Source organism: Periplaneta americana, chromosome 15, assembly GCF_040183065.1.
Source record: "Periplaneta americana isolate PAMFEO1 chromosome 15, P.americana_PAMFEO1_priV1, whole genome shotgun sequence".
Classification (NCBI taxonomy): Eukaryota; Metazoa; Arthropoda; class Insecta; order Blattodea; family Blattidae; genus Periplaneta; species Periplaneta americana.
In genome coordinates, this window is record NC_091131.1 from 134,752,139 (window position 1) to 134,778,459 (window position 26,321).

Genomic DNA, 26,321 nt, shown 5'->3' on the forward strand with positions numbered 1-26,321 from the left:
GTGACATGCAAGAAAATAATACACACACACACATATTATAAATAAAAATCAAAACTGTTTAAAAAGAATGTGATATAAAATGTGGTTCTAAATCATTTCAATATGATAAACCATTCTGTAAAGTTTTCAAACCAACAGTCATACAAAGTGATGAACACACTACTTGAATCTCTTGATGTTATATAACAAGTTTCAATCATAAAATTGTATGTATCTATTAATAATTAAATTTTAAAATTTTTTTAAAGCCATTAGTGATACCATGTTCATACGAAAGGTTACAATTATTGGTGTTCTGTAAATTTATTAATCAGTCACTTGAATCAATAAGGTGTGCGTGACATCTGAAATTAACCAAAAAGTAATTTTATGAAACAATAATTAGAAAAGTAAGAGTTATGCATTTTTATTAATACTTATGATGTTCAGAGGAGGATGCAGAATCAGACGTTGAGGTCATCTCATCGAAGCGTTACAAAGCTTGTGACTGATCGTGTACACACTGTGGAATGTGGGTAGTAAGGGAGAGGGGAGTTTTATCGAGAAGCCAGACAAAACTGCTCTATAAATGGTTATATGGGGGATTTTGGAAATCAGGAATTTATTCATTTAGCAATTGTATGTTTTGATTATAATGCCTGGCTATAAAATATTCCTCAGCTGTATTAATTAAATATGGATTATTCACTGTTTTTAAGATTTGCAATGTGTTGTGAATACTATTAAGTTCATGACCTGTGTTAATTAAGTAAGTGGCAAATTTTGATTTATTTCTATTGTGAATGAAATCGGATTCATGTTCCTTGTACCTAGCATGAAAATTCCTTTTTGTTTGGCCAATGTATTTCATATTGCAGTTAGTAAAATTTAATTTATAAACTCCACTATGTAAATGTTTGTTAATTTTCCCGATTTTATTGGGCATTATACTGTTTAATTTATTGTTACTTTTATAAGTAATGTTTATATTTTCTTTCTTGAAAAGGCAGATAGTTGATTATTAATTTCCTCCATGTAGGTTATAGAGTTCCAGATTTTGACTTTTTTGGATTCTGTACGTTGTAAGGTGATGGGTGTGTTGTAAGGTGATGGGTGTCTTATTTTTTAATTTTCTAATTCTGTTTTGGATGAAGTTCTGAATCTTTTTTTATTAAAACCATTCTCAATAGCTAATTGTATTATGTATTTGTATTTTGTTAAGTAGGCTTGGTTATTAAGAGGTGTGTTTATTAAATGATCAACTAAAAACCTGTATTTACAAATTTTGTGGGAATAAGGATTTTTATTTAAATTTATTTATATACTACACTAGGTTTACACTACATTAGGCATTGCAGCCTGAAAGAGCAGAAGCTCGTGCTCGGGTGCAGTTCAGTCTACTTATATAAAATTGAATAGTGTTAATTCAGCACAATAATATTAATATATAGTAAATTACAGACCATGTAACAACATACACGAATATAGAAAATACGAAATACACGAGTATTAGATTACAATTTTAAACTCGTACAGCTTAATAAAAGACCAAACAATTAAATAATTAATCTAATTTGTTTCCTAAATCTATGTGTGTTCAGTGTACTTAGTTCAGGATAAGCTCTAATTAATGCATTATGAATTCTGGATCTAAAATTTCTGCTGTGTTTTAATCCAGTACTTATGTAGCATTTGGGGGTGTTTAGAAGAAACTATAGTTTTGTCTCGTATGGTATTCATGAGGATCGAATTTAAATTTGTGATTTTTATGGAAGTAAATCAGCAATATTTGTTTATAAATTTGTTCTCGATTTGATACACCAAATTCCTGAAAAATTAATTTCGTTGGGTAATCAAAAGTTTTATATCGACAAATTTTGATAATTCTTCTTTTGGAGTAAATTTAAAGGATGGATAGTGGATTTTGACATTTCTTCCCAACCTAATATACCATACTGAATTATTGATTGAAACAGAGCTAAGTACACAGTATGCAGAACATAAATAAGTAAATAAGAATGTAGAATGGAAAATTTTTGGATTGTTTTACACAATCTGTTATATAGGAATGAGATATGCTTGTCCCATTTTAAATATTGGTCAATAATAATGCCTAAATATTTAACTTGTGAGGATATACTCGAAGCATTACATGAGCAAGTAGGTAGGTTACAATCATGTATTGTTATGTTTCTATTATTATTTATGTTTAGTTCTTCAAGGCCATGTGATGTTAATGAAAATGGTATTAATTTTGTTTTAGAAATGTTCAAAGAAAATAAGTGAGCATCCAGCCATTCTTTAATAATGTTAATACTACTGTTAGAATTTTGATAAGTTTCATTCCAACTCGAACTGCTAAATATAACCACAGTATCATCAGCATAAGAATACAGAGTACCAGAATATTTCTCAATGTCAATTTTAAGTAAATCGTTGATATATATTAAAAACAAAACAGGACCTAATATCATCTCCCGAAATACACCTATACTAATGTTACGTAATTCACTAAGGTGATCATTGATTTTAGTTGACTGAGTTCTGTTACTTAAGTAAGATTTAAATAATTTTAAAGCCACTCATTAATTCCCAATCTATCCATTTTATTAAAAGTATATTGTAATTGACTGTATCGAAAACTTTTTGTAAGTCTAAAAAAATTCCTAGCCATTTATTTCCTACATCTAATTGTTGAATTATTTTTTAAGTAACGGCCATAATAGCATCATCAGTGCACAAATTTTTCTGAAACCAAATTGATTATCATTTAGTGGTTTATTTTTTTTTTTTTTTTCTAAAAATTGTGTTAACAGTGTTTTTATACAATTTTCAAATACTTTTTAGAGAGACTGGGTAATAATGAAATGGGTCTGTAATTATTAAGATTACATTTGTCACCAGACTTGTGAATTGGTATCACCACAGCATGTTTTAGGGCTGAGGGAAATACATCTTGAGATATGCACCAATTAAATATAAAGGCAAGTGGTTTAGAAACAGCTTCGATAATAAGTTTCTGGGTATTTGTTGTAATACCATCAATACCAGGAGCAACATTATTTTTTAAATATTTGCAATATTAACGATTTCACATTCATTTACAGGAAACATAAACATAGATGATAAACTTTTATTATAAGTAAGCTTAGAATATACGATGTCATGACCTACATTAGTAAAATGATTGTTAAATTCGTTTGCAATAGTTTCCTTATTTTCAATTTTTATTCCATTTCGACTTATAATTGTCTTTAATATAGTATTTTTATTACATTGGCTGTCAGTAGCTTCGTTTATGGTCTGCCAAAATTGCTTTGGATTATTTTTATTTTTGTCAAATTTTTCAGAATAATATTTGATTCTCTGATTCCTTATTACATTAGTGAGAATATTTCTATATTTTCTGTAATAATTTAATAAAACAATGTTTTGTGGGTAACGTTTAACTTGTTTAGCTAGCTTATCTCTAGATAGTATTGATTTAACAATACCGGTACCTATGGTAATCCAAGTTTTAATTTTTTTGTACTTGAGAATTTGAGAGGGACAAGATTAGAATATTTGCAAGTAAGGACTTCATTGTAGAATATAGATTTCCAAGTCATATTATTAATATGATATATTAAGCTTTTATGGTTTATAATTAGCTTATAATTGTCCGAAGGTTCAGTGGCTTTTCTGCTGATACTTTTATTACTGATTGACAACAATGCAAAAATCATATAATGATCTGTTATTGCACTTGCGTAAACTCTAGTATAAAATTTATGTTATTTCCAGTTTTTAGGAAAATATGGTCAAGACATTAATTGAATGATGGACTATTAATGAAATTTAAGTAATTGATTAACTAGCGGACTTACTCGTGTTAATTATGTAAGTCTGTGCGGCTTATAGCTGTTTCGGTGCTTCATCACACCATCCTCAGAGCCTACTAGATCTCGGCGTCATCTAGAACTTCTCTGCCTATTGTGTGGGTGCGTTTGATTGTTGAAAAGTGTTGAAAAGTGGAGTCAAATAGTGTGTGTGTACTGAAATTGATCTGTGTGTTGAGAATTTGATCGGGGTGTGTTTTAGTGTGTTTGTATATTTCGTATTGTTCTAGTGTGTTGAGTTTTTGGTTCTTGGGTTGTATGTGTAGGATTTCCTTGTCCGCATTTATGTTATTGTATGTATGATTAGCATTGTTTATGTGATCGGCGTATGTAGATGTATTGTGTCCTCTGGTTATTGCTTTAATGTGTTCTTTGTAGCGTGTTTAGAATGATCTGCCTGTCTGTCCAATGTAGAACTTGTCGCAACTATTACATGTGAGTTTGTTTACACTTGTGTGGTCGTATTTATTTGTTTGTGTTTTTTGTGTGTTGAGATGTCTTTGTAGTGTGTTTTCTGTTCTGTATGCTATGTTGTATTTCTGCTTTCTGAATGAAGATGCGATCTTTTGTGTGCTTTTGTTTTCATATGTTAGTGTGATGTATTTCTTGTGTTCTTGTGTTTGTGTTTTGTTTTGCGTGTTTTTGTGTTTGTTAACTTTTTGTTTTGTTTTTCTTATGATGTTGTCTATTGTGTTTGGATTGTAACCATTTTCTTGTGCTATGTGTTTGATTGTGTTCACTTCTTCATTGTAGTGTTGTTGGCTCATGGGTATGTTGAGTAATCTGTGTACCATTGTCCTGAATGCAGCATGTTTATGTTGTATGGGGTGGTTAGATGTGTTGTGTATGTGTGTGGTGATGGTGGTTGGTTTTCTGTTTATTTTGAAGGTGTGTTTGTTGTCAATTTTTGTTATGGTGATGTCTAGGAAATTTATGGAGTTGTTATTTTCAAGTTCCAGTGTGTATTGAAGTTTTGAGTGTAATTTGTTTATGTATTGGTGTAGTTTGTGTATTTGTCTTTTGTTTCCTTTGTATAGTATGAGTATGTCGTCTACGTACCTGTGCCAGTATATTATGTTGTCTGCATATTTGTTGTGTTCATTGTTGAGTATGTATGTTTGTTCTATATTGTGTAAAAATATCTCTGCTAGTATGCTAGATATGGGTGATCCCATTGGCAATCCTTCTGTTTGGGTGTAGTATTTGTTGTTGTGTGTGAAATAGTTTTGCTTTGTTATGATGTCTGTGATTTGGATGATTTCTTCGATGTATTCTTGTGGTGTATTGTTGTCTATGAGCATTTGTTTTAGCATCTGTAATGTATCTTGTATTGGTATGTAAGTGTATAAGTTAGTGATATCGAAAGATGCTAGTGTTGCATTGTGTGGTATGTGTTGTTGTTTTGTTTTGTTGACTAGGTCTATAGTGTTTTTTCATTGTTGTCTGTTTTCTGAATTTTATATTGTTTGTGATGATTTTATCCATGTGTTTGGCTAGTTTGTGTGCTGGTGCCTGTTTGTAGTTGATTGGGGGTCTGATGTTTTCTTTGTGTATTTTGGGTAGTGCATTGAGTTTAGGTGCTGCTGGTTTGATTGGTTTGAGTGTTGTTTCATGTTTTGTGGTATTACGTGTTTGCTTTTGTTGATTGTGCTTTTTACTGTGTTGTGATATTGTGTGGTGGGATCTTTTTCGAGTTCTGTGATGTTGTTTTGTTTAAAGTATGTTTCTATTTTGTTGTGCACAGTAATACTACACAAACAAGACTTACGAGTGCTATGCTTACATCATGTTGCACCAATTCACTATCGCCTATGACTTCATAAGTTAACTTTATCATGTTTATTGACTTTTAACACACCTAACTGTTGAATAAGTTGTTGAGAATTCAGAAGTGTACATTTATTTTCTATTGGAAGTGTGTGTGTTTTTTTTAGCTGTAACAGGAATTTATTAATTTTGTGATTTGGAGCCTGCATACTATTAACGACAGGTGTCATTTATAAATTTGGTTTATGAGTTTTGGGTAGTCTTCAAGATGGAGATACTAGGGTTTTTACTTATATATCTGTAGGATTTTGACGGGGGAATTAGGTCAACTCCTGATTTATAGCCTGCTTTATTTGTTTTTGATAGAGTTCAGTAGGATCCACTTTAAGTTCTGTTATTTGATTTATAGTGATAAATTCTGATGTTTTGTTAACGTAATCTTTTTTTTTCCCATTAGAACAATAGAATCGGATTTATCAGCTTTAATATGAATGATATTATTTCGATTAAATTTTTTCTCTAGCTTGATGACCTTCTTATGTTCGGATTTAGCTTTTTGTATTTGATGTTTGGTTTTGGGATCTTTAATATACTCTGAAATTATTTTTGAAGTTTGATATCTTAAGTGTTCTTTATTTTCATGTGAGCTACTTTGTATAATATGTTCTGTCTCTATTATTAAATTGTCGAGAATTTTATTTTCATCACATGGTTCGTAGTTATGTATTGTTAATGATTTCTATTTCTGATGGGGAAAGAGAAGTGTCTTTTAAGTTGGTTAACCTATTAGTTGAATTGATGATGTAGTTCGCTGCGATTTTGATGTTAGAAGGGTGTCTAATTTCTTGTTTAAAGTTTCATATTTAGTTTTCATCAATTGATTAACTTTATCTTTTTTTTTTTTTTTTGTATGCTATCCCAATATATACCAGTTGATTTTGCTGTGAGTAAATGCAGTGTATATAATTTATTGCTGAGTGTTTCTTTTTTCCTATTTTGAAATTTAATTTAATTTTTGAGCCAACAGAATTGAATTTCTTGGCAGCTATGGAATTATTATTGATCACTTTATGTTGAAGGCATTGTTTGTTGAACCGAAGATTGGCTTTGGTTTTATGTAATTTCACCTTAATGTTCAACTACGTGTATCCAAGTTTCTTTGCCTGACTGGTTTCGATAAATTTGAAAATCATATTGAGGTTAAGATTTCAGACATATCATTCAATATCATTTATATTTTCAAGAAAGATAATTTTGTGAATATGACATTCTGGCAACAAGCGAATCCCAAATCTAAAATTTAGTATTTTTTTTTAATTAATAAAAAAACATAACTGCTCTGTATTCAGGATCCTTGTAGTCACCCTCGCTGGAGGGCTGATGATTTAATTAAATCCTTCTCTAATAATGAATTATTTTATAATTTCATTCAACAACTTATCAATTAATACAGAAAACAATTTTCACATCACAAGGTTATATATCCACAAATATTTTCGACTTTTTAAAAATCATCTTCAGGTGGAGATTGTTATTGTTACAAAATACCGATATATCATCAACATATCGAGCATAAAATTGTATATTGAATTCTGTCTTGAAATTGGGAACGTGTTTGTTTTCCAATTCCTGTAGAAAAATCGCGGCTAGAAGGCCTGAGATCGGATCACCCATTGCTAATCCCTTAGTTTGTTGGTATACTTCGTCATTGAAAGAAAAATAATTGTGTTTTAATGTAATCGAAAGTAAATCAACTATTTATTTTACGACATCCTCATTAGTGTTATTGATCCATGCTTATATTCATATTTAAGAGAGTATTTTTTAGAAAACCAAATATTCCTGAAAGTGTTCATTTTGTGTTAACTAATTGTACAAGACCTGAAGATGCCATTACATGGCGAAAATGTTCATCTCTTATAGCTTCACCAATAAATTCCATATTTATATCACAATTTAATGACTTTGTGGTTTATAATACAGGATAAGTAACTAGAAGGAAATAAATACATATGTATTTGTCATTAAAATTGTTAAATAAAAATAGGCAAGCAATAAGAAAAGAAAATTTTAATACAAAAAGAAAATAGGGAAATTCATTGTAAATGCTACAGTGAATGTTAAGGAGAGAGGATGGCTGTAATATGGTGGAAAACCGTTGAATTAAAAAATGATTTTGTTGCAAAATACACTTCGATATGTGAGAAATATATATATATTACGTAAATTTTAATGTGGATTTATGCCCTTTTCAGCTACTGCAAAGCTATTTTAAAGCTCTGGTGCACATGATTTTCAAGGCGCAAGGATAGTTAAAATGTGGTGGAAAACCAGTAAATTTTTAAAAAGGAAAGGTTTGCTTTAAAATAATCTTTGAAATTTCAAACTTTCATCGCACAAATTTAATGTACATTTATAGCGCTTTTAGCTGCCATTTTTAAAGATCTGGTGCACGGTGTTTTCAAGGGGAAAGGATGGTTAAAATTTGGCGAAAAACCAGTATATTTTTAAAAAGAAAAATTCTTGCTTTAAAATAATCTTTGAAGTTTGAAACTTTCATCACACTAAATTTAATACATTTATGGTACTTTTAGCTGTCATTTTTAAAGCTCTGATGCACAGGGTTTTTAAATTACACTGAACTTTGATTGAAATTTCTGGTAACTTTAATTGTTTGTTTTATTCTCACACAAAAGAGTTAATATCGTTATATCTTCGGAACTATTTGATGCTACATGCATGATATTTGAAACACTCATTCTTAGGGTATTATGAAACTTTTCTGTGTATCAGAGATTTGTTATTTTGTTGCATTTAAAAAATATCTCTAAAATTTATTCTTAAGATGTAGCCTATGCTTTATTTGAACATTGTGAAAACGAATATCAAAATTATGCTATAACCATTTTACAGAATGTGCTTTTAGGAGTAAAAAGACAAAGAGGTTTTGAATTTATCTTAAAAATGGCTGAGATATATTCACTGTTGTGAACTACAGTGCCCTAGTACTTTTTCTCCCCAAAATTTCTGCCCCAATTTTTTTTTTACTAATCTCAAATTTAAGTTGTTGCAGCAATGATATTTCTACATAATGAAAAAAAAAAGAAAGGAAAATTACGATGAAATAGGAAAAAATTCAAATTATACAACCACCTCCCCTTAAAAATAAGATTTACATGTATCGGAAATAGTCTATGGAGGTCACTGACAGCTTGTGCATGCCGTGTGTATGAGTGGGGGAAAGTGTGTATCAGTTTATGTAGAGGTTATAAAGAATTTCTGTTCCATAAGTGAATTAAAGTATTAAATATTTAGGCCAGTTTAACTGATTCTGTGAGAATATCAATTTCATTCTGGAGAGAGATAGAGATGAGAGTCACTAAAAAAAAAGTGGAAATTAAAAAAATATATGTTATTAAATACACAGTTGGTGAATAGCTGTGTAAATTTTCTCTGACGTTGCAGCACACTTAAACTTTAACATAGGTACAGGAAAATGTATTATTGTAATAAAAATTATTTTATTTTTATTTTGGGAAATTGAAAAAGGTGAACTATCTGATTGTGGCTCCTAAATGTATAGGAGTAGCAGGAGCAGCAGCAGCAGGAGCAAGAGCAGCAGTAGCAGTAGCAGCAGGAGCAAGAGAAGCAGCAGCAGAATTAGCAGCAGGAGCAAGAGTAGCAGTAGCAGTAGCAGCAGAAGCAGCAGAAGCAGCAGAAGCAGCAGCAATAGTAGCAGCAGGAATAGCAGCAGCAGTAGCAACAGCAGCAGCAGCAGCAGCAGCAGCAGTAGTAGGAGCAGGAGAAGCAGCAGCAGCAGCAGATGCAGGAATAGCAGCAGCATTAGGAGCAGCAATAGCAGGAGCAGGAGCAAGAGCAGCAGCAGTAATAGGAGCAGGAACAGCAGTAGCAGCAATAGCAGGAGCAGGAGCAACAGTAGTAGTAGGAGCAGCAGTAGCAGTAGCAGCAGTAGCAGGAGCAGCAGCAGCAGTAGCAGCAGCAGCAGGAGCAGAAGCAGCAGCAGTAGCAGCAGCAGCAGTAGGAGCAGGAGCAGCAGCAGCAGGAGCAGAAGTAATAATAGCAATGGGAGCAGCAGTAGTAGTAGCAGAAGCAGTAGAAGCAGGAGCAGGAGCAGCAGCAGCAGCAGTAGCAGAACTAGCAGTAGGAACAGCAGTAGCAGCAGCAGCAGTATTAATAGCAATAAAAGCAATAGGAGCAGTATGAGCAGCAGCAGCAGTATGAGCAGCAGCAGCATGAGAGCAGCATTAGCAACAGCAGCAGGAGCAGCAGCAGCAGGAGCAGTAGCAGCAGTATGAGCAGCAACAGCATCATCATCATCATCCTATTCTAATAACTAGGAACCGGACCATTTTAGGTTTTTGGAAGAAGTGAACTAGGTTTTTTGGGTTTTATGTCCAATCTGTGTCCCGCACCGTGGCATTGCGGTCTAAGGCATCCCTCCTAGGACTCGCGTTACGGAATGCGCGCTGGTTCGATTCCTCATGGGGGAAGAAATTTTCTCATGAAATTTCGGCCAGTGTATGGGACCGGTGCTCACCCAGCATCGTGATGCACTTGGGGAGCTATGATAGGTAGCGAAATCCGGTTGTGAATAACAGCTGTAACGGCTGGGGGGATCATCGTGCTAACCACACGATACCTCCATTCTGGTAGGATGATCGTCCACCTCTGCTTCGGCATGTGGGCGTGAAGCCAGCAGCTGGCTGTCGGTCTAGACTCTTCACGGGCTGTAGCGCCACGGATTATTATTATTATTATGTCCAATATGTGAAAGGGGATGCAAAAACTGCCTGATTGTTAAAAAAGTATCCTTATTCATAAATATATATATATATATATATATATATATATATATATATATATATATTAAGGCATCGCCGGCTGCTATACTACATGCCTTCCCACCTCCACGGCAGGCTTGAAATCGACGCAGTTCAAGCGCTGCCTGCGTGTCACTGTTAGAACGTAGATCATATTTGGTTACACACGCAAAACCTTTCGACTTTGAGGTTTCGTGTTCAGATATTTTACTTGTTCAAAACGTTCAGTTGTTTGTAAGGCTATGTTCTTTAGAAACAAGGGAATTACACTTTCACAAATTATTTCACTCATTGTTTGTGAATGGCCAGGCTGAGAGCACTTCAGTAGTGCAGCTTCACTCAGAATGGGAGTAACAACTTCTGTTAGACTGGCACTGACGTTAGATGATACATAAACAACTGCCTTCATAACAAACTCGTGAATTACTTTAAAAATCCAAAGCAGAGAGTTAGAAGGGTAGTTGAGCTTATTACAGTCGTCTCTTTTATAGATTAAATCCATTAGTATGGAGCTGCATTTCGATATGGCTATATTATTCACACACAGATGACAATTTTCTTTACCACTTTAGATATAATGTAGCCTCCGATGTATGCCATACTTGCTATCTCAATACTTGGATACCCAAGAGCTGTGAAAGAAAACAAGTATAAATCATTACGAATTTAAAACTGTGGAATAAAAATGTTACATTTGCAAGAAACTTGATACTTATGATATTCAAGCCTATGAATGAGGTTTATGAGATATTATTCATTTTATAATGTAACATTTGCATACTAAACTTCATTTTAAAATGCCACTATTACTTTTATAGTTACATACAAGGTGTCTTCTGCACTCGTAGAAGGATATCAGTTACTGCCTGCGGTAAGTGTACAGTCTCAGAATGACTATTTTCTGCACAGGAAATATTTTTCCTTGTCATTCCTATCATATTTGTCTCACTCCTGCTTTCAATGTTGCTGGTTGATGGAACTGAAAGAATGCCTGTTTTCAGAATTCTGTTTAAACTGCACACAACTACTCTGCATCCAGCATATCATTATTCCCTGACATTTGCCGTAATGCACTGCAAAATAGTTATATTGCGTCACTGTTAAAAGCCCTTGTGAGCACAAAATGGAATCCACTCTACTGTAGACGACGATGTTACGAGGATGGCTTGGTATGTCTCTTTACTGAGAAATCCCTTTCCTTCCTTTTCACTCGCGTCTTTTATTTTGGCAAGGTAGCGAGGAAAATCATGCTCGAGCCACTGCAACCTCTCATCATTAATGTTAAAGAAATGTATTTTCTCCGGTTTATGCATGTCCGTATTACTGCTACTAACATCATGAATGTCTAACCACTTTTTAATGTTCTTCATGAAAGTGATTGTTGCTCCAGCATTACAAAACTCATGTGCGCCTATCTGTTGTAAATGGTCTTTCAGGTATTCCAATGCCGTGATAACTTCTAAGGAAAATATATCTTTGGCGCGTTTGACATTCATCTTCTCGAAATTAGTAGGAGCAATGTGTTTGCGGGTGAGAAAAGGAACTGGCTTCGTAGTTTCTGTTGACTGAAGTTCATACAGATCCTTTACGTGGCTGCCTCATCACCATCGAACATAACTTTATCTAGGAATGCATTTCTTATGTTCTTTAGTATGTGGCATTGATCGAATGCAAGATAAAGAGGTCCCTCACTTTGTGGGAGTGAGGTATTCTTGGTTTCACACTTTTCGAGGATGACAGTTTACACATCATGTTTATATTTGTTTTATGATTGTCTGTTACTACACGTAACACTAAGAACCCACAAGATTCGATTTCTTTTATTACGGACAGAGTGAGTTTATGGAGGTCTGCACCAGAAAGCCTCTTTGAGAAGAAGTATGCTGCAGGAAGTTTGTATTGCATTGCCAATCATAATATCAAAAAAGAAAGAAGGTTATTTGCCAAGATGGTTTGCTTCTCTGTTGTTTTCTTATTACCCTCTCTATTATCATTATCTTCTGCATTGTATAAATTTGCAATATGGGCAGAAGTATCTTACTCACCGAAGAAAGAATCTAGTTTCTTGTCATATATCAACTGTTGCTTGATTGACTTTTCGTCCACTATTAATGAACACAATTTTTCTGCCTGGTGTAGTTGATTCGATTCCAGAAGGAGACGACTTTTTATGAGAGGTGTCATTCCAGTGTCACATGACAAATACCCGACATATCTGGAAAGTGTACTCTTGCTAGGGATATCGAAAATGTAATTTCTGGCATGTCTGTACCCTTTAGGACTCGCATATTGCCAAATCACACAGTGCTTCACTGTACTTTCCGACCATCTAGGATATTTCTTCTGAAAATTTGTTATTAAGTCTAATAACATTGAGGCCTTAAGATACGAGGGATCATTTTCATTGATATTTAATATGGTAGAAAGAGCCTCGTAATACTTGTTTTTATATTTTTCTAATTTCCTGTTGGCATCTTGTAGGCTGAGCTTTTATTTTTCGTATATTTACATTCGCCCACCACAATTTCAATCGAAGTTTTCTTTTTTCTGCCTCAGTATCTCTTAATTTATGTTGAATGTTGCTTTCAGTTTGAACTGCAATGGAGTGGAATGACTTATCAGTAACAGTATCCGCGTCATTTGCATTTTCGGTAATAGTGGTATTGCATTCAGGACTATTATTACGTTTCCTCTTTGTACCTCTCTGATTAGCAGACAAGTTTTCTGCGCGCCTTTCTAGGTGTAATTTTTTAAGAAGGGTATTCACTGAAAACACTGGGAATAGAATCATATTTTAGTTTCCTTATTTTCAGTCCAGGTTGGTAAACTACACACTACAGAACTTCTTGAATTAAAATTCGGTAGGAAGTTGTCTCTTGAAATTGCTTTCAACCATGCTTCAGCTCGCTCTGCATTAACAGGAAATTCATGAAATGAAAGGTACACAGCAATACACCATAATTACATATTAACACAGAAGACTGATACCTTCGTGTTATACGTTACTTAAGAACACATCACGTTAGGCTGTCAAACTAACTGAAGCTGTGTACTGTTGACTCACGGCAATAAGTATTCAGTGGGTCGAGTTGTACCACGCTATAAGCGACAGAGCGGCAAATTTGTGTACTACCTCCTGTTCGCAAGATTATACGGAGATGGCCAGTAGTGGGAAGGCGTGTAGTATAGCAGCCAGCGATGATTAAGGCAACATGGACCACGAAACTGAACTTTTCAAGAACCAAACTACAGTGAAACCTGTCTAAAGTGGCCATCTGAAGTTACCTTGTAAAATGGTCGTTTTATCAGGTGGCTGCTTGATTAAGGTTACGGTTTTTTATGAATCAGGATGAAAATACTGAATTTCATTGACTTTTTAGTACTGTGTGCGTACAACAATCGTACATATTAATGTCAGCCTTCCTAACTATCGCAGGTTCTCCTTCTGGCATCTGATTGGTCCTTCGTTGTCCAATCTGGTTGAGGTCTGTATGGAGGGGAGTATTCATATTAAATACTGGCCCTCATAAGGTCCGAAGGAGTTACCTTTGTATCGTGCCCGATGTCCGGATGAAGGGGGGGGCGCCGCGTACATGTGGAGACCTGGCTTCTCGTTCCTAAATATGATCTTGGAATAGACTTTCCCATGAGTTGCTGAGTTGTAACCCCTCGTCCTTGTTGATGTTGTTTGATGTACCAGTCTTCTGTATAAGTTGCCTTCTTTATCTATTATCTTGATGTCGAATTCGATGGCGTGGCCTGAATCTGCTGAGTGTAAGGCTATTGCTGATTTTTCGTATGGTCCGTATTCGCAGAGTCGGATGTATATTCCGGCTGATTGGAGGTATGGAAGTTTATCTTTGACTTTGACTAATGAGTGGGAGATTTTGTGTGGGGCATTGTATACCGTCTTGATATTGAATTTCCTCAGTAATTTCCCAATTGTCTGTGGTTCCTTCTATGTATGGGAGGAAGGCCTTCTGTTTCATGTTGGCTTGGCTTGGCTTGGCTTGGCTTGGCTTGGCTTGGCTTGGCTTGGCTTGGCTTGGCTTGGCTTGGCTTGGCTTGGCTTGGCTTGGCTTGGCTTGGCTTGGCTTGGCTTGGCTTGGCTTGGCTTGGCTTGGCTTGGCTTGGCTTGGCTTGGCTTGGCTTGGCTTGGCTTGGCTTGGCTTGGCTTGGCTTGGCTTGGCTTGGCTTGGCTTGGCTTGGCTTGGCTTGGCTTGGCTTGGCTTGGCTTGGCTTGGCTTGGCTTGGCTTGGCTTGGCTTGGCTTGGCTTGGCTTGGCTTGGCTTGGCTTGGCTTGGCTTGGCTTGGCTTGGCTTGGCTTGGCTTGGCTTGGCTTGGCTTGGCTTGGCTTGGCTTGGCTTGGCTTGGCTTGGCTTGGCTTGGCTTGGCTTGGCTTGGCTTGGCTTGGCTTGGCTTGGCTTGGCTTGGCTTGGCTTGGCTTGGCTTGGCTTGGCTTGGCTTGGCTTGGCTTGGCTTGGCTTGGCTTGGCTTGGCTTGGCTTGGCTTGGCTTGGCTTGGCTTGGCTTGGCTTGGCTTGGCTTGGCTTGGCTTGGCTTGGCTTGGCTTGGCTTGGCTTGGCTTGGCTTGGCTTGGCTTGGCTTGGCTTGGCTTGGCTTGGCTTGGCTTGGCTTGGCTTGGCTTGGCTTGGCTTGGCTTGGCTTGGCTTGGCTTGGCTTGGCTTGGCTTGGCTTGGCTTGGCTTGGCTTGGCTTGGCTTGGCTTGGCTTGGCTTGGCTTGGCTTGGCTTGGCTTGGCTTGGCTTGGCTTGGCTTGGCTTGGCTTGGCTTGGCTTGGCTTGGCTTGGCTTGGCTTGGCTTGGCTTGGCTTGGCTTGGCTTGGCTTGGCTTGGCTTGGCTTGGCTTGGCTTGGCTTGGCTTGGCTTGGCTTGGCTTGGCTTGGCTTGGCTTGGCTTGGCTTGGCTTGGCTTGGCTTGGCTTGGCTTGGCTTGGCTTGGCTTGGCTTGGCTTGGCTTGGCTTGGCTTGGCTTGGCTTGGCTTGGCTTGGCTTGGCTTGGCTTGGCTTGGCTTGGCTTGGCTTGGCTTGGCTTGGCTTGGCTTGGCTTGGCTTGGCTTGGCTTGGCTTGGCTTGGCTTGGCTTGGCTTGGCTTGGCTTGGCTTGGCTTGGCTTGGCTTGGCTTGGCTTGGCTTGGCTTGGCTTGGCTTGGCTTGGCTTGGCTTGGCTTGGCTTGGCTTGGCTTGGCTTGGCTTGGCTTGGCTTGGCTTGGCTTGGCTTGGCTTGGCTTGGCTTGGCTTGGCTTGGCTTGGCTTGGCTTGGCTTGGCTTGGCTTGGCTTGGCTTGGCTTGGCTTGGCTTGGCTTGGCTTGGCTTGGCTTGGCTTGGCTTGGCTTGGCTTGGCTTGGCTTGGCTTGGCTTGGCTTGGCTTGGCTTGGCTTGGCTTGGCTTGGCTTGGCTTGGCTTGGCTTGGCTTGGCTTGGCTTGGCTTGGCTTGGCTTGGCTTGGCTTGGCTTGGCTTGGCTTGGCTTGGCTTGGCTTGGCTTGGCTTGGCTTGGCTTGGCTTGGCTTGGCTTGGCTTGGCTTGGCTTGGCTTGGCTTGGCTTGGCTTGGCTTGGCTTGGCTTGGCTTGGCTTGGCTTGGCTTGGCTTGGCTTGGCTTGGCTTGGCTTGGCTTGGCTTGGCTTGGCTTGGCTTGGCTTGGCTTGGCTTGGCTTGGCTTGGCTTGGCTTGGCTTGGCTTGGCTTGGCTTGGCTTGGCTTGGCTTGGCTTGGCTTGGCTTGGCTTGGCTTGGCTTGGCTTGGCTTGGCTTGGCTTGGCTTGGCTTGGCTTGGCTTGGCTTGGCTTGGCTTGGCTTGGCTTGGCTTGGCTTGGCTTGGCTTGGCTTGGCTTGGCTTGGCTTGGCTTGGCTTGGCTTGGCTTGGCTTGGCTTGGCTTGGCTTGGCTTGGCCGAAATGTAGTAATTATACGCCTTTAACCCATTAATGCCCGTAATTTTAGCGTGATATTTCTGTTATGTGATCCTGGAAGAACCCTAAGCACTATAATTTTATATCATTCATGTACCTTGAACCAAAAGTACCATTCTAGGCTGGTAACTTTAGTTGCCACTGGGCAATTGCGTGTCTAATATTTTGTTATTGTGAAATAAATGCATCTTACTTCGATAAAAGCTTTTGTTTTATTTAGAACAAACACCACATCGCTTTAGACAATTATTTTTCACTCAGTCCATAATTATTATGTCTAATTTAAGGGAAGAGTCGATTTTATTCAACACCAAATAGTCCTCATGCATCATGAAATGTTTTGAGACACGAATCAGGAAAAATAAAAATGCAAACTGCAGTTGTGAAGAGATCATCGAAGTAGAATTTTATTCCTTGTGGTAACTGCACATGAGCAACCAATCCCAAAACAACATTACTTCCTTGGCCAGTATCTGTTTCAGGAAGGCAAGTTGAACTTCCACAAAATGGTTCAGCATGAAAGATAAACCCAGATGGATCAGCAGCACCTCACAATTTGAATCTGATGCGCACAGTCTTTCCCCTTATGAATTGTCCTGGTGCTAGACAGTTCATAGGATCATACTTTCATCAATGCTTACATATTTGCCAGACACCTGTTTGAAGGAAGCGTTCAGTATATGGAAGAGTTGTCTCACTTTATAGAGAGAATCAGAACATCTAATCCGTCAATATTTGTTAGGTGAAGGAATCTCAGTAGTTCATCAAATCGGTTGTGTCACATAGATTCTGGCACTAGTGGCACATGAACATCCGAATCGCTTTTCCAATAAAGCCTTCTTGATGGCAGTTTGTGGTACCCAGACAGAAGTAGAATACCGATTAGAATAAGAATCTCTTCCATTGAGGTATTCAAATTATGCCTAAGATGCTGGCTGAGCTGCATATCTGTTGGTTTCCAAATTATGCCTAAGATGCTGGCTGAGCTGCATATCTGTTGGTTTCCATAACTATAAGCTGAAGTAATTCTCTAGAGAAAAAGGGTCTAAGACAGGCTCGCAGAAGTGGGCGCCAATTGTGGCGTTGCATCACTCATCAGAATACGTCACTCATTCCTGCCTTCTTCCCCGTGTCATTGACTTGGTAGAAGAGGGAATTTGTATTCACTGTCTATGTATGTGAATGCGTACGGGTCACAGACAGTGACATGACTGTGGACGGGGAACCAACACTTTCCCCATGCTTTTCCACTCCTCTCTCGCCAGTTCTGTATCTCTGGTCTAAGAGCATATAAAGGGGATTTTGCTCTTTCTCTGTAAGTAGATCTTTAGCGTATGATCGAATATCAGGACTTCTCTTCTTGATTCTGAAGTTTTTACTCTGCTGCCTTTGCTCCATTTTAGATTTGAAGTAGTTAGCTTCATTATTTTTCGAGGCTGTATTGGAACATTTCCTGCAAATGAACATTGGGTCGCTGACAAAACATTAGACTTCATTGGAACCATGGATGAAGATACCATAACAGGAGTAGAGCATTAGTATTAGTAGGAGTAACTTAGTATATATTCCAAAAGTTCTTGTAATTTTAGATACAGCAGAAGTGTCTGAATGATACCCAGCGTCAAACTCTAGGGGAGCTCGAGAGCGAAGTATTCTAGCTGGAAGGTGATCAACTTTGTCTTGAGCTTCACTATACGAGAGGTCTAAATCCTGATCTGTTTCAGCTTCCTTCTCCTCGAATGGAGGACCGATTGCTATGTTATTCACTGTGCTTTCTTTGTCTTCTGCAATAGCCAGAATTTTGTGAACTGTTAAAGATTTTACCTTTACTTTTCTTGGAATTTTGTGAAATCCTAAAATAAACATAAATTTTATTGCAATTACTTCATAATGAATGTATAAAATCTCTATACTTACAGTTTTATATATAGCCTACCTATGAAACGATAATGCAATAACAGATGAAAATCAGACATATTAGTTCCAGATATTACGTAAATAAAAATGTACTACAGCACGGAATCGAACTACGAACTAGCCAATAGTGAAGGAAAGAATTGCTATAAAAAAATTATATTATGTCATTGTTCGTTTCCAGCGTTAGCAATGGTAAAATTTGAAAGAATTTGTAAAATGGATAAACAAACAATCGTAAGTGCTCACTGGCAACTAAAGTTGCCACACGAATTCAAACCACTCTAATGAAATTGTGATAAGTTGTACATTAAAAATTTGGTTAATATAATAAAATTGCACATATTCTTAATAGATTTATGTAATTTAAATTGTTGTGCAGCAATTGTTAGATATAATTATACTTACATTATTGAAGGAATGTGTTGCAGTCGAGAAACTTTTGTGTGCACTCCTCATTAATTTCTTCTGTACTAACGACGTAACGAACGAATGAGCTAACCCTCAACACGAACTAGTGGAGGATATTTTAATCTTTATACCAATTATTGTGAATAAAGAAAAAAAATTGAAATCAACCATTCAGTAAAGCATAATTGCCTTGGCAACTTTAGTTGCCACTGGGATATAATGGGTTAATGCATGTCATTAAAGTACACCTACTCATTAAAGTACAGGTGTTCAGCCAATGACAAGTCAGCTTTGTACCATTATAAAACCGCAAGTATCGATTATTCTCGGATGTGCAATATGCGAAAAGTCACGGAGGCTGGAAATCCAATACTGTCGCAGAAGGTTATGTTCTGTTACTATAATAATTAGAGTTAAGTGTAAATAATATTCAAATAAATTCAATTTTGTCATCTCGTTTTTCAAATCTAAATCATTTTTCAGGTTATATCAGAGTAATGTTCATCTTATTCTGTGCCAAGGTCAATGAAATTCGGCCTCGGAAAAAATCAATACTTTCGCGTCTGCGCACATCTCACAATTCAGGTCAGTTCGCACATAACCATAATTTTGAATACTTTCAAGTTAGAAATATGGTCGAGCATAAAAAGTCGTATGAAACTTGCCTATAATGGTAATTAAGACGCTCGTATGAAAATTATGAAACGAGCACAAGCGAGTTTCGTAAACAATCATACTTGCGTCTTAATTACTACCATTATAGGCTCGTTTCATAATGTACTATTATATCTTCCGAACTATTAATGCTACATAATACATGATATTTGCAACACACATTCTTAGGCTATTAGGAAACTTTTGTGTATAACAGAGATGTGTTATTTTGTTGCCTTTGAAGAATATCCTCCCATGTTTCTATAAAAGTATTTTTTAAATTGATTCTTTAGATATATTCTTCATTTTAAAATTTTGAAAGCGAATATCAAAATTATACTGCAGACATTTAAAAGAATGTGCATTTACGAGTAAAATGACAAGAAACTTAAGGCAATACATCAGTCAACTTTTGGCCGAAAATGAAAAATTATGTTTTTTAGTTTTTCAGTATTTTATTATGAATAAATTTTCTATTTTAATATTGTGTCCTCCACTGGAAAATTCTAGGACAATAGGATGATGGTGATTGTTGTTTAGTCAACTGTGCAGATAGGACTGAACAACAAATCAGTTTGTTTATATTGGTCTTGTGAGGCATATATTAAATTCAATTTATTAAATCTAATATTAAGAGAAATTTGAAACCATTCATCGCCTCGTGCATATTGACGAAATATAAATTTAGCGATTAAAAATTTATTCAAAACTAATATCTAAGGAATGGTACATTATACAGCAATGAGGATAATAATAAAATATTATTATTATTATTATTATTATTATTATTATTATTATTATTATTATTATTATTATTATTATTATTATTATTAAGTCTTCTGCATCTTCCTATCAAACCAACCTCAGGTAAAAGGTCGCGCTCCACAGTTTTAAAGTACTCCCGCTGAGAGACAGAGATGGAGAGAGTAGTTGTGACAACGTCGCGCTCGCATGTTACTGGCTTTCGCAAAACGTCAGGAGGTTTGAGAGTGCGACTTGTAGATCGTAGATACATTTTATTAACTGGATGTTGAGCCTGGTTATGATGTATTTCATTCTGTAATACATTATATATTATAAGTACTAGTATAAAAAGTGAATGTTGTTAAATAATTTATTGTGAAATATACTTACGTTTACATACAAGCTATAAAACTTGTTCACACAATTATGGGTTAAACAGGCCTTGTGTTTAAAAGTAGACTCGTGTATATATCCAGTAATCAATTTTAGATTTTTTGTAATATGTCTTTCTGTAATGAAGCATGTTGCGTATTACACTGACTGACAAAAAAATCACGCATCAAGAAGGAGTTGTCGTTTTGCTGCAAACCTCGGCATACAGTTACATCTCAGGGAGATAGTCAAATGATTAGCATGGTAACATTTAGTTGAATGGTGTTGCCACCAGAGGCTGTGAACCGGCTGTCATCCGCGGCCTATTAAAGGGCTTGCACAGGCTGCTCGAACGTAGTGGACTGTCATTTCCGGTTGCATAAAAGTCGTCGATTATTCGACATGCCTCTACGACGCAATCGAAGAGACTTTACCCAGTTAACGGAGTTTGAGAAGGGGCGCATTATTGGAATGCGCGAGGCAGGATGGTCGTATTGGCGAATCGCCAGCCACCTACGCCGCTCTGACCACACTGTTAGGACGTGTTGGGACCAGTGGACGCGTGAGGGCACGTACACATGGCGACTGGGCTCAGGACGCCCTCGACTGACCGCCAGGAGAGAAGATAGTCGGATCCTCTGACAAGCCCGAACAGATCCAATTGTTTCACCGCCTACCATCCTGAGACAGGTAGCACCGTCGTTACAGGCCCCTGTGTCTGCCCGAACCATTTCCAGGCACTAGGCTGAAGGAAATTTGGTCTCACGGCGCCCATTACGTGTCCTGCCATTGACACACATCTACTGTCGCCTCTGTTTGCAGTGGTGTCGTGAGCGACAAACCTGGACTACTGAAGACTGGAACCGGGTTGTCTTTAGTGACGAATCCAGGTTCTCTTTGAGTTCTGACGACGGTCGTGTTCGTGTCTGGGGACCTCGTGGTGCACGCCTCAATCCTACATTTGCTGTGGCGCGACACACTGCAGCCACTGCTAGCATGTTGGTCTGGGGGTCATCACGTATGGCAGTCGGTCACCCCTAGTAATGATACAAGTGTCAATAACAGTGCAGCGATATGTGCAGGACATCCTTTGGCCACATGTGTTGTCACTCACGGCAAGGTTTCCAAGAGGTCTTTTCCAGCAGGATAATGCTCGGCCGCACACAGCAAGGATGTCACCGGAATGCCTCCGTAATATTGTCACACTTCCATGGCCTGCACGATCGCCAGAGTTGTTACCAATCGAACATGTCTGGGATCACCTGGGACGCCAACTTCAGCAGCCTAGGAGTTTACAAGATATAGAGAACCAGTTCTGGCAAATATGGACAGATATGCCACAGGATACCATACGAAATCTGTATGCCTCCATACCCGCCCGTATTACAGCTTGCATCCAAACTAGAGGTGGGCAAACAGGGTACTAAAGCCTCAATCCAGGTGGTCAGTTTTCAGCAATAAAATTATTATTTTGCTCTAATTTTGTAATCATTTACATACATCAATGTAACGATCATCCACATCAGGTTTCATGCAATTCCCACAACTCCTTCTTGGTGCGTGATTTTTTTGGTCAGTCAGTGTATATACAGGGTGTTTAAAAAATACGGGGCATAATTTCAGGTATGTATTTCCCACATGTAGACAATCAAAATAGTTCATTACAACATGTTTCCGGAAATGCTTTATTTCCGAGTTATGGCCTTCACAACATTGACATTCACTGGAACGTTTTCCTTTCCGCAGGTCGTTGCCATCAAAGGAGACATTAAGAGGGCACTCTGATAGTTCATTCCGAGGCGAAGGTTACATTCAGTGTTGTGTAGGCGTTAGACTGTGCGACATGTATTCAAATCAAGAGCTGGCAGAGATACACTTCATGTACAGTAAGGCGGACGGCAATGCTGCGCTGGCTCATCGCTTGTACCAGGAGAGGTACCCACAGTGACAATGTCCAGATCGGAAGACATTTGTACGTCTCCATTACCGTCTGTGTGAGTATGGAAAATTTAACTCTCCTGGTTTGGGAAGGGGACGACCAAGATCTACAACTCCAGAGGCACAGGAGGAGATTCTGGAGGCTGTGAACATAACTCCTTCTATTAGCACACGAAGGGCAGCGTTGCAAGTCAGTGTTCCTCATACGACTGTCTGGAGACTGTTGAAAGAGTATCAATTGTATCCTTATCATTTGCAACGTGTACAGGCCCTGTCACCAGCAGATTACCCTGCACGAGTTAGGTGTTCTGTCAGTGGTTCTTGCAGCAGTGTGGTGTAAATCCGAACTTTCCTGCCTTAGTATTATTTACAGAAGAAGCACAGTTCACACGAGATGGCATAACAAATTTCCACAATCAGCATGTATGGGCGTATGAAAACCCACGTGCAACTGTTCCATCTCATCACCAGGTGCGGTTCTCCCTCAACATGTGGGCCCTGTATCATTGGTGATCGATTAGTTGGACCCCATGTACTTGTAAACAGACTTACTGGGCAGGCATACACAAACTTCCTGGAAAACACCATACCTCATGTTTTAGAAGACACTCCACTGATCAATCGTCAACACATTCACTTCTTGCATGATGGCGCTCCTGCACACTTCAGTCGTACGGCTCGCCGGTACTTGGATCGAAGGTTTCCTGATCGATGGATAGGTAGAGGTGACCCAATTGCTTGGCCTCCACGCTCACCTGATCTGAACCCTCTCGATTTCTACTTGTGGGGCCATTTAAAATCATTGGTTTATTCGTCTCCGGTGCCTGACTTGGAATCCCTTTGGAATCGAATTGTGGCATGTTCTGAGGACATACGCAATACTCCTGGAGTCTGGGATCGTGTTCGCAGGTCAATGAGACATCGATGTGAGGTCTGTATTCAAGCAGGAGGTGGACATTTTGAACATCTTCTGTAATGATAATGACCTGCTGAAAGAAAAACGTTCCGGTGAATTTCAATGTTATGAAGGCCATAACTCGGAAATGAAGCATTTCCGGACACATGTTGTAATGAACTATTTTGATTGTCTACATGTGGGAAATACATACCTGAAATTATGCCCCGTATTTTTTAAACACCCTGTATAAGTGGGAACAGTATTTTAGTAACCTATTAACCTACGAAAGATATGTAGATATTATACTTATGGAAATGCTGCTGTTGATGCATTGACTTCTAAGTACCATGACAACTGTTTCAGTGGGAGTGACCAGGAGTCTGTATGTTACGCGCATGAATATTATGTGGTTTGTAAAGTTGGTCTATTTACTTAGAGGTTGTATACGGGGTTTCGGATCAAATTTTCATTAAGTATGCAATTATCCTTTAAAAATTGTTTTGTGATATAATATTCTTCAGCTAAATTTATCAATCCATTATCTAAATATCGTTTCAAAATTTTGAATGTTTCAAACATGTGACTTAATTCGTGTCCTGTGTCTATTAAATGTGTAGGACATGTAGATTTTCTTCTATTGTGTTTCAAATCAGCTGAGTGTTCACCATATCTGATTTCAAAATTTCTTTTAGTTTGGCCAATAATATTTCTGTTTGCAAGTGTGACATTCTAAGCTGTAAATACATTATTATGTAATTTATTAGGTGTACGAAGCCCATTATTTGAAACGTTGAGTTTCTTTTCGGGTTTGTGTGCTATTGATATATATATATTCTTTCTTGAAAAATTAGCTAATTTATTTTATATATATTCTTTGTGGGATAATGCAAAATGTTTTCTTTTAGCATTCTTATTAATATCATTAACATTTTTTAATGTACCGGTACTTACTTTTTTGTTTTACAATTCTTTCTTTTTTATGTATTAATTCCTTAATTAGGCTTCTATTGTAACCATTTTCGTTAGGTATTTGAATTATTTTATTGTATTTTTTGTTGTAGTTGTTCTTGCTTAAGGGCGTTTGTATTAATCTATTAATAAAAAATTTGAAATTATTTAGTTTGTGTGAATTTTGGTGTTCTGAAGTTATTGGAATGCTGTGGTTAGTGCTTCCGGATTTTCTATAAATATTAAAGCCAGATTTGTTTTTCTGTTTTATTGTAGTAATGTCTAAAAAGTCTAAGTTATTATGTAGCTTATTGAATGATTGTAGTATTTGTTCACTTGTTTTTTCATTCTCATAAATTATGAATGTATCGTCTACATATCTGCTATAGCATTTGATGTTATGTGATTGTAAAATATTGCTTATGTGGTTGTCTTCTATGTGTTGAATAAATATCTCGGCTAATAGGCCTGATAATGGATTTCCCATCACGAGTCGCTTGTGTTGCTTATATATTCTATTATTGAACTGAAAATAATTTTGTTTAGTTACAGTGTGTTATTATCTGTTCAATTTTGGATCTGTGTAGATCTAATTAATTTGTGGACCTAAGTAATTTATTTTCAATTATATTAATGGTTACATTTATCAAAATATTAGTACATAAATTTTCAATGTCAAGTGATAATATTTTAATGTTCTTAGTCACTTTTAAATTGTTGAGTTTATTAACTAATTGATTAGTATTTGTTGTTGTGTATATGTGTTGTAATTTCAATGTGGATCTTACATACTGTTGTAAAAATTTACATATTTTGTACCTTGGAGACTTGATTCTATTTACTATTGGTCTCATTGTAATGGATTTTTATGAGTTCTCAGCAGTGTTTTCAAGGAAGAATTTTGGGGTTTTGATTTATATATTTACAAATAGAATTAGGTAGGATAATTTCAAGGAATGGATTTTAAAGTGTTATTGATTTCTTTTGGTTTGGTAATAATAACAGCAATAGTAATAATAATTCAATATGAAAACCTAACTTAGAAAAATAATATTGTAGGTGGACGGAGCATCTTAAATAAAATAATATTTATATTTAAAAACCGAATAAAAAAGTAAAGTAAATATATCTTGCCAACCTAATTAAGTATATGTAAACTTAATTATGTACATGTGTATCAGTATTATTATTATCATTATTATTATTATTATTATTATTATTATTATTATTATTATTAATTGCAATAATTGTATTGTAAGAGTAATGTGTTACCATTTCCACCGGGCGTTTACCCATCTGCAGTGTGAATAAATACCATCTACCTACATGTAAATCAATGTGATATGTATGATAACAATGCTAAGTAACCTGTTTCAAAAAGGAGTATACAATCCTCATGGCGATTAACCAGCATGTTGACCAGCGTAATGATGTTGAGAATCCAGCTTTAAGACAGGGCAACGAACTCTCGTGGCATATATGAGATCTGAGAGCGACTTTGAGTTCTTTTAAAGTCCGAAGCTCCAGGATCTATTCAAATACAGACAGAACATGGTAATATCACCAAAGCAAGTTTCCACTGGAGTCCCCAGGGAACAAAAGTACAAGAAGAGGAAGACCTAGAGTGCCAATACACTCAGAAATGAAGCCGAAGAGTAAGGAAGGAGATGGAGGCACAGGCAAGAAACAGAATTCACTGCCGATCTTTCATCAAGGCACGCTGCTTCCAGAGGAGTGACAGCACTGATGCTGCTAGTTTCTCAACTAGCAACTTTGACTGCTTCTGAAGTCCGAAGCTTCAGGGTCTATTACTTACTGTACAAATTAATTCATCCATTTTGAAATTATTTTTTCTACTGTTTTATTTATTTTGTTTCAGAAGTTTTAAATAGTCATTTGGGCTGTAATAACCGGCCACAAAGAATCAGCGGCAGCTGATGATACCCGTTCCATCACAGCTCACTTCATACGTAAGCTGCTATGGACTTAATGCAGCTTCTCGCTATACTCTCTCCTCGTTAGAAATAGGCGTTTGATTTTCATTGAGGCTTTT

General features: G+C 37.2%; 1 protein-coding gene across 1 annotated transcript in view; it reads left to right on the forward strand.

Annotated features, from left to right (window-relative positions):
• The window catches only part of LOC138715739 (calphotin-like), a 36,166-nt gene extending 26,191 nt beyond the window's left edge, over nucleotides 1–9,975 (forward strand). The window contains exons 5-6 of the mRNA XM_069848795.1: nucleotides 9,208–9,356; nucleotides 9,838–9,975. Of these exons, the coding sequence (XP_069704896.1) occupies nucleotides 9,208–9,356; nucleotides 9,838–9,975 (287 nt within the window). The remainder of the gene's footprint in view (nucleotides 1–9,207; nucleotides 9,357–9,837) is intronic.
• The last annotated feature ends 16,346 nt before the right edge of the window (nucleotides 9,976–26,321 follow it).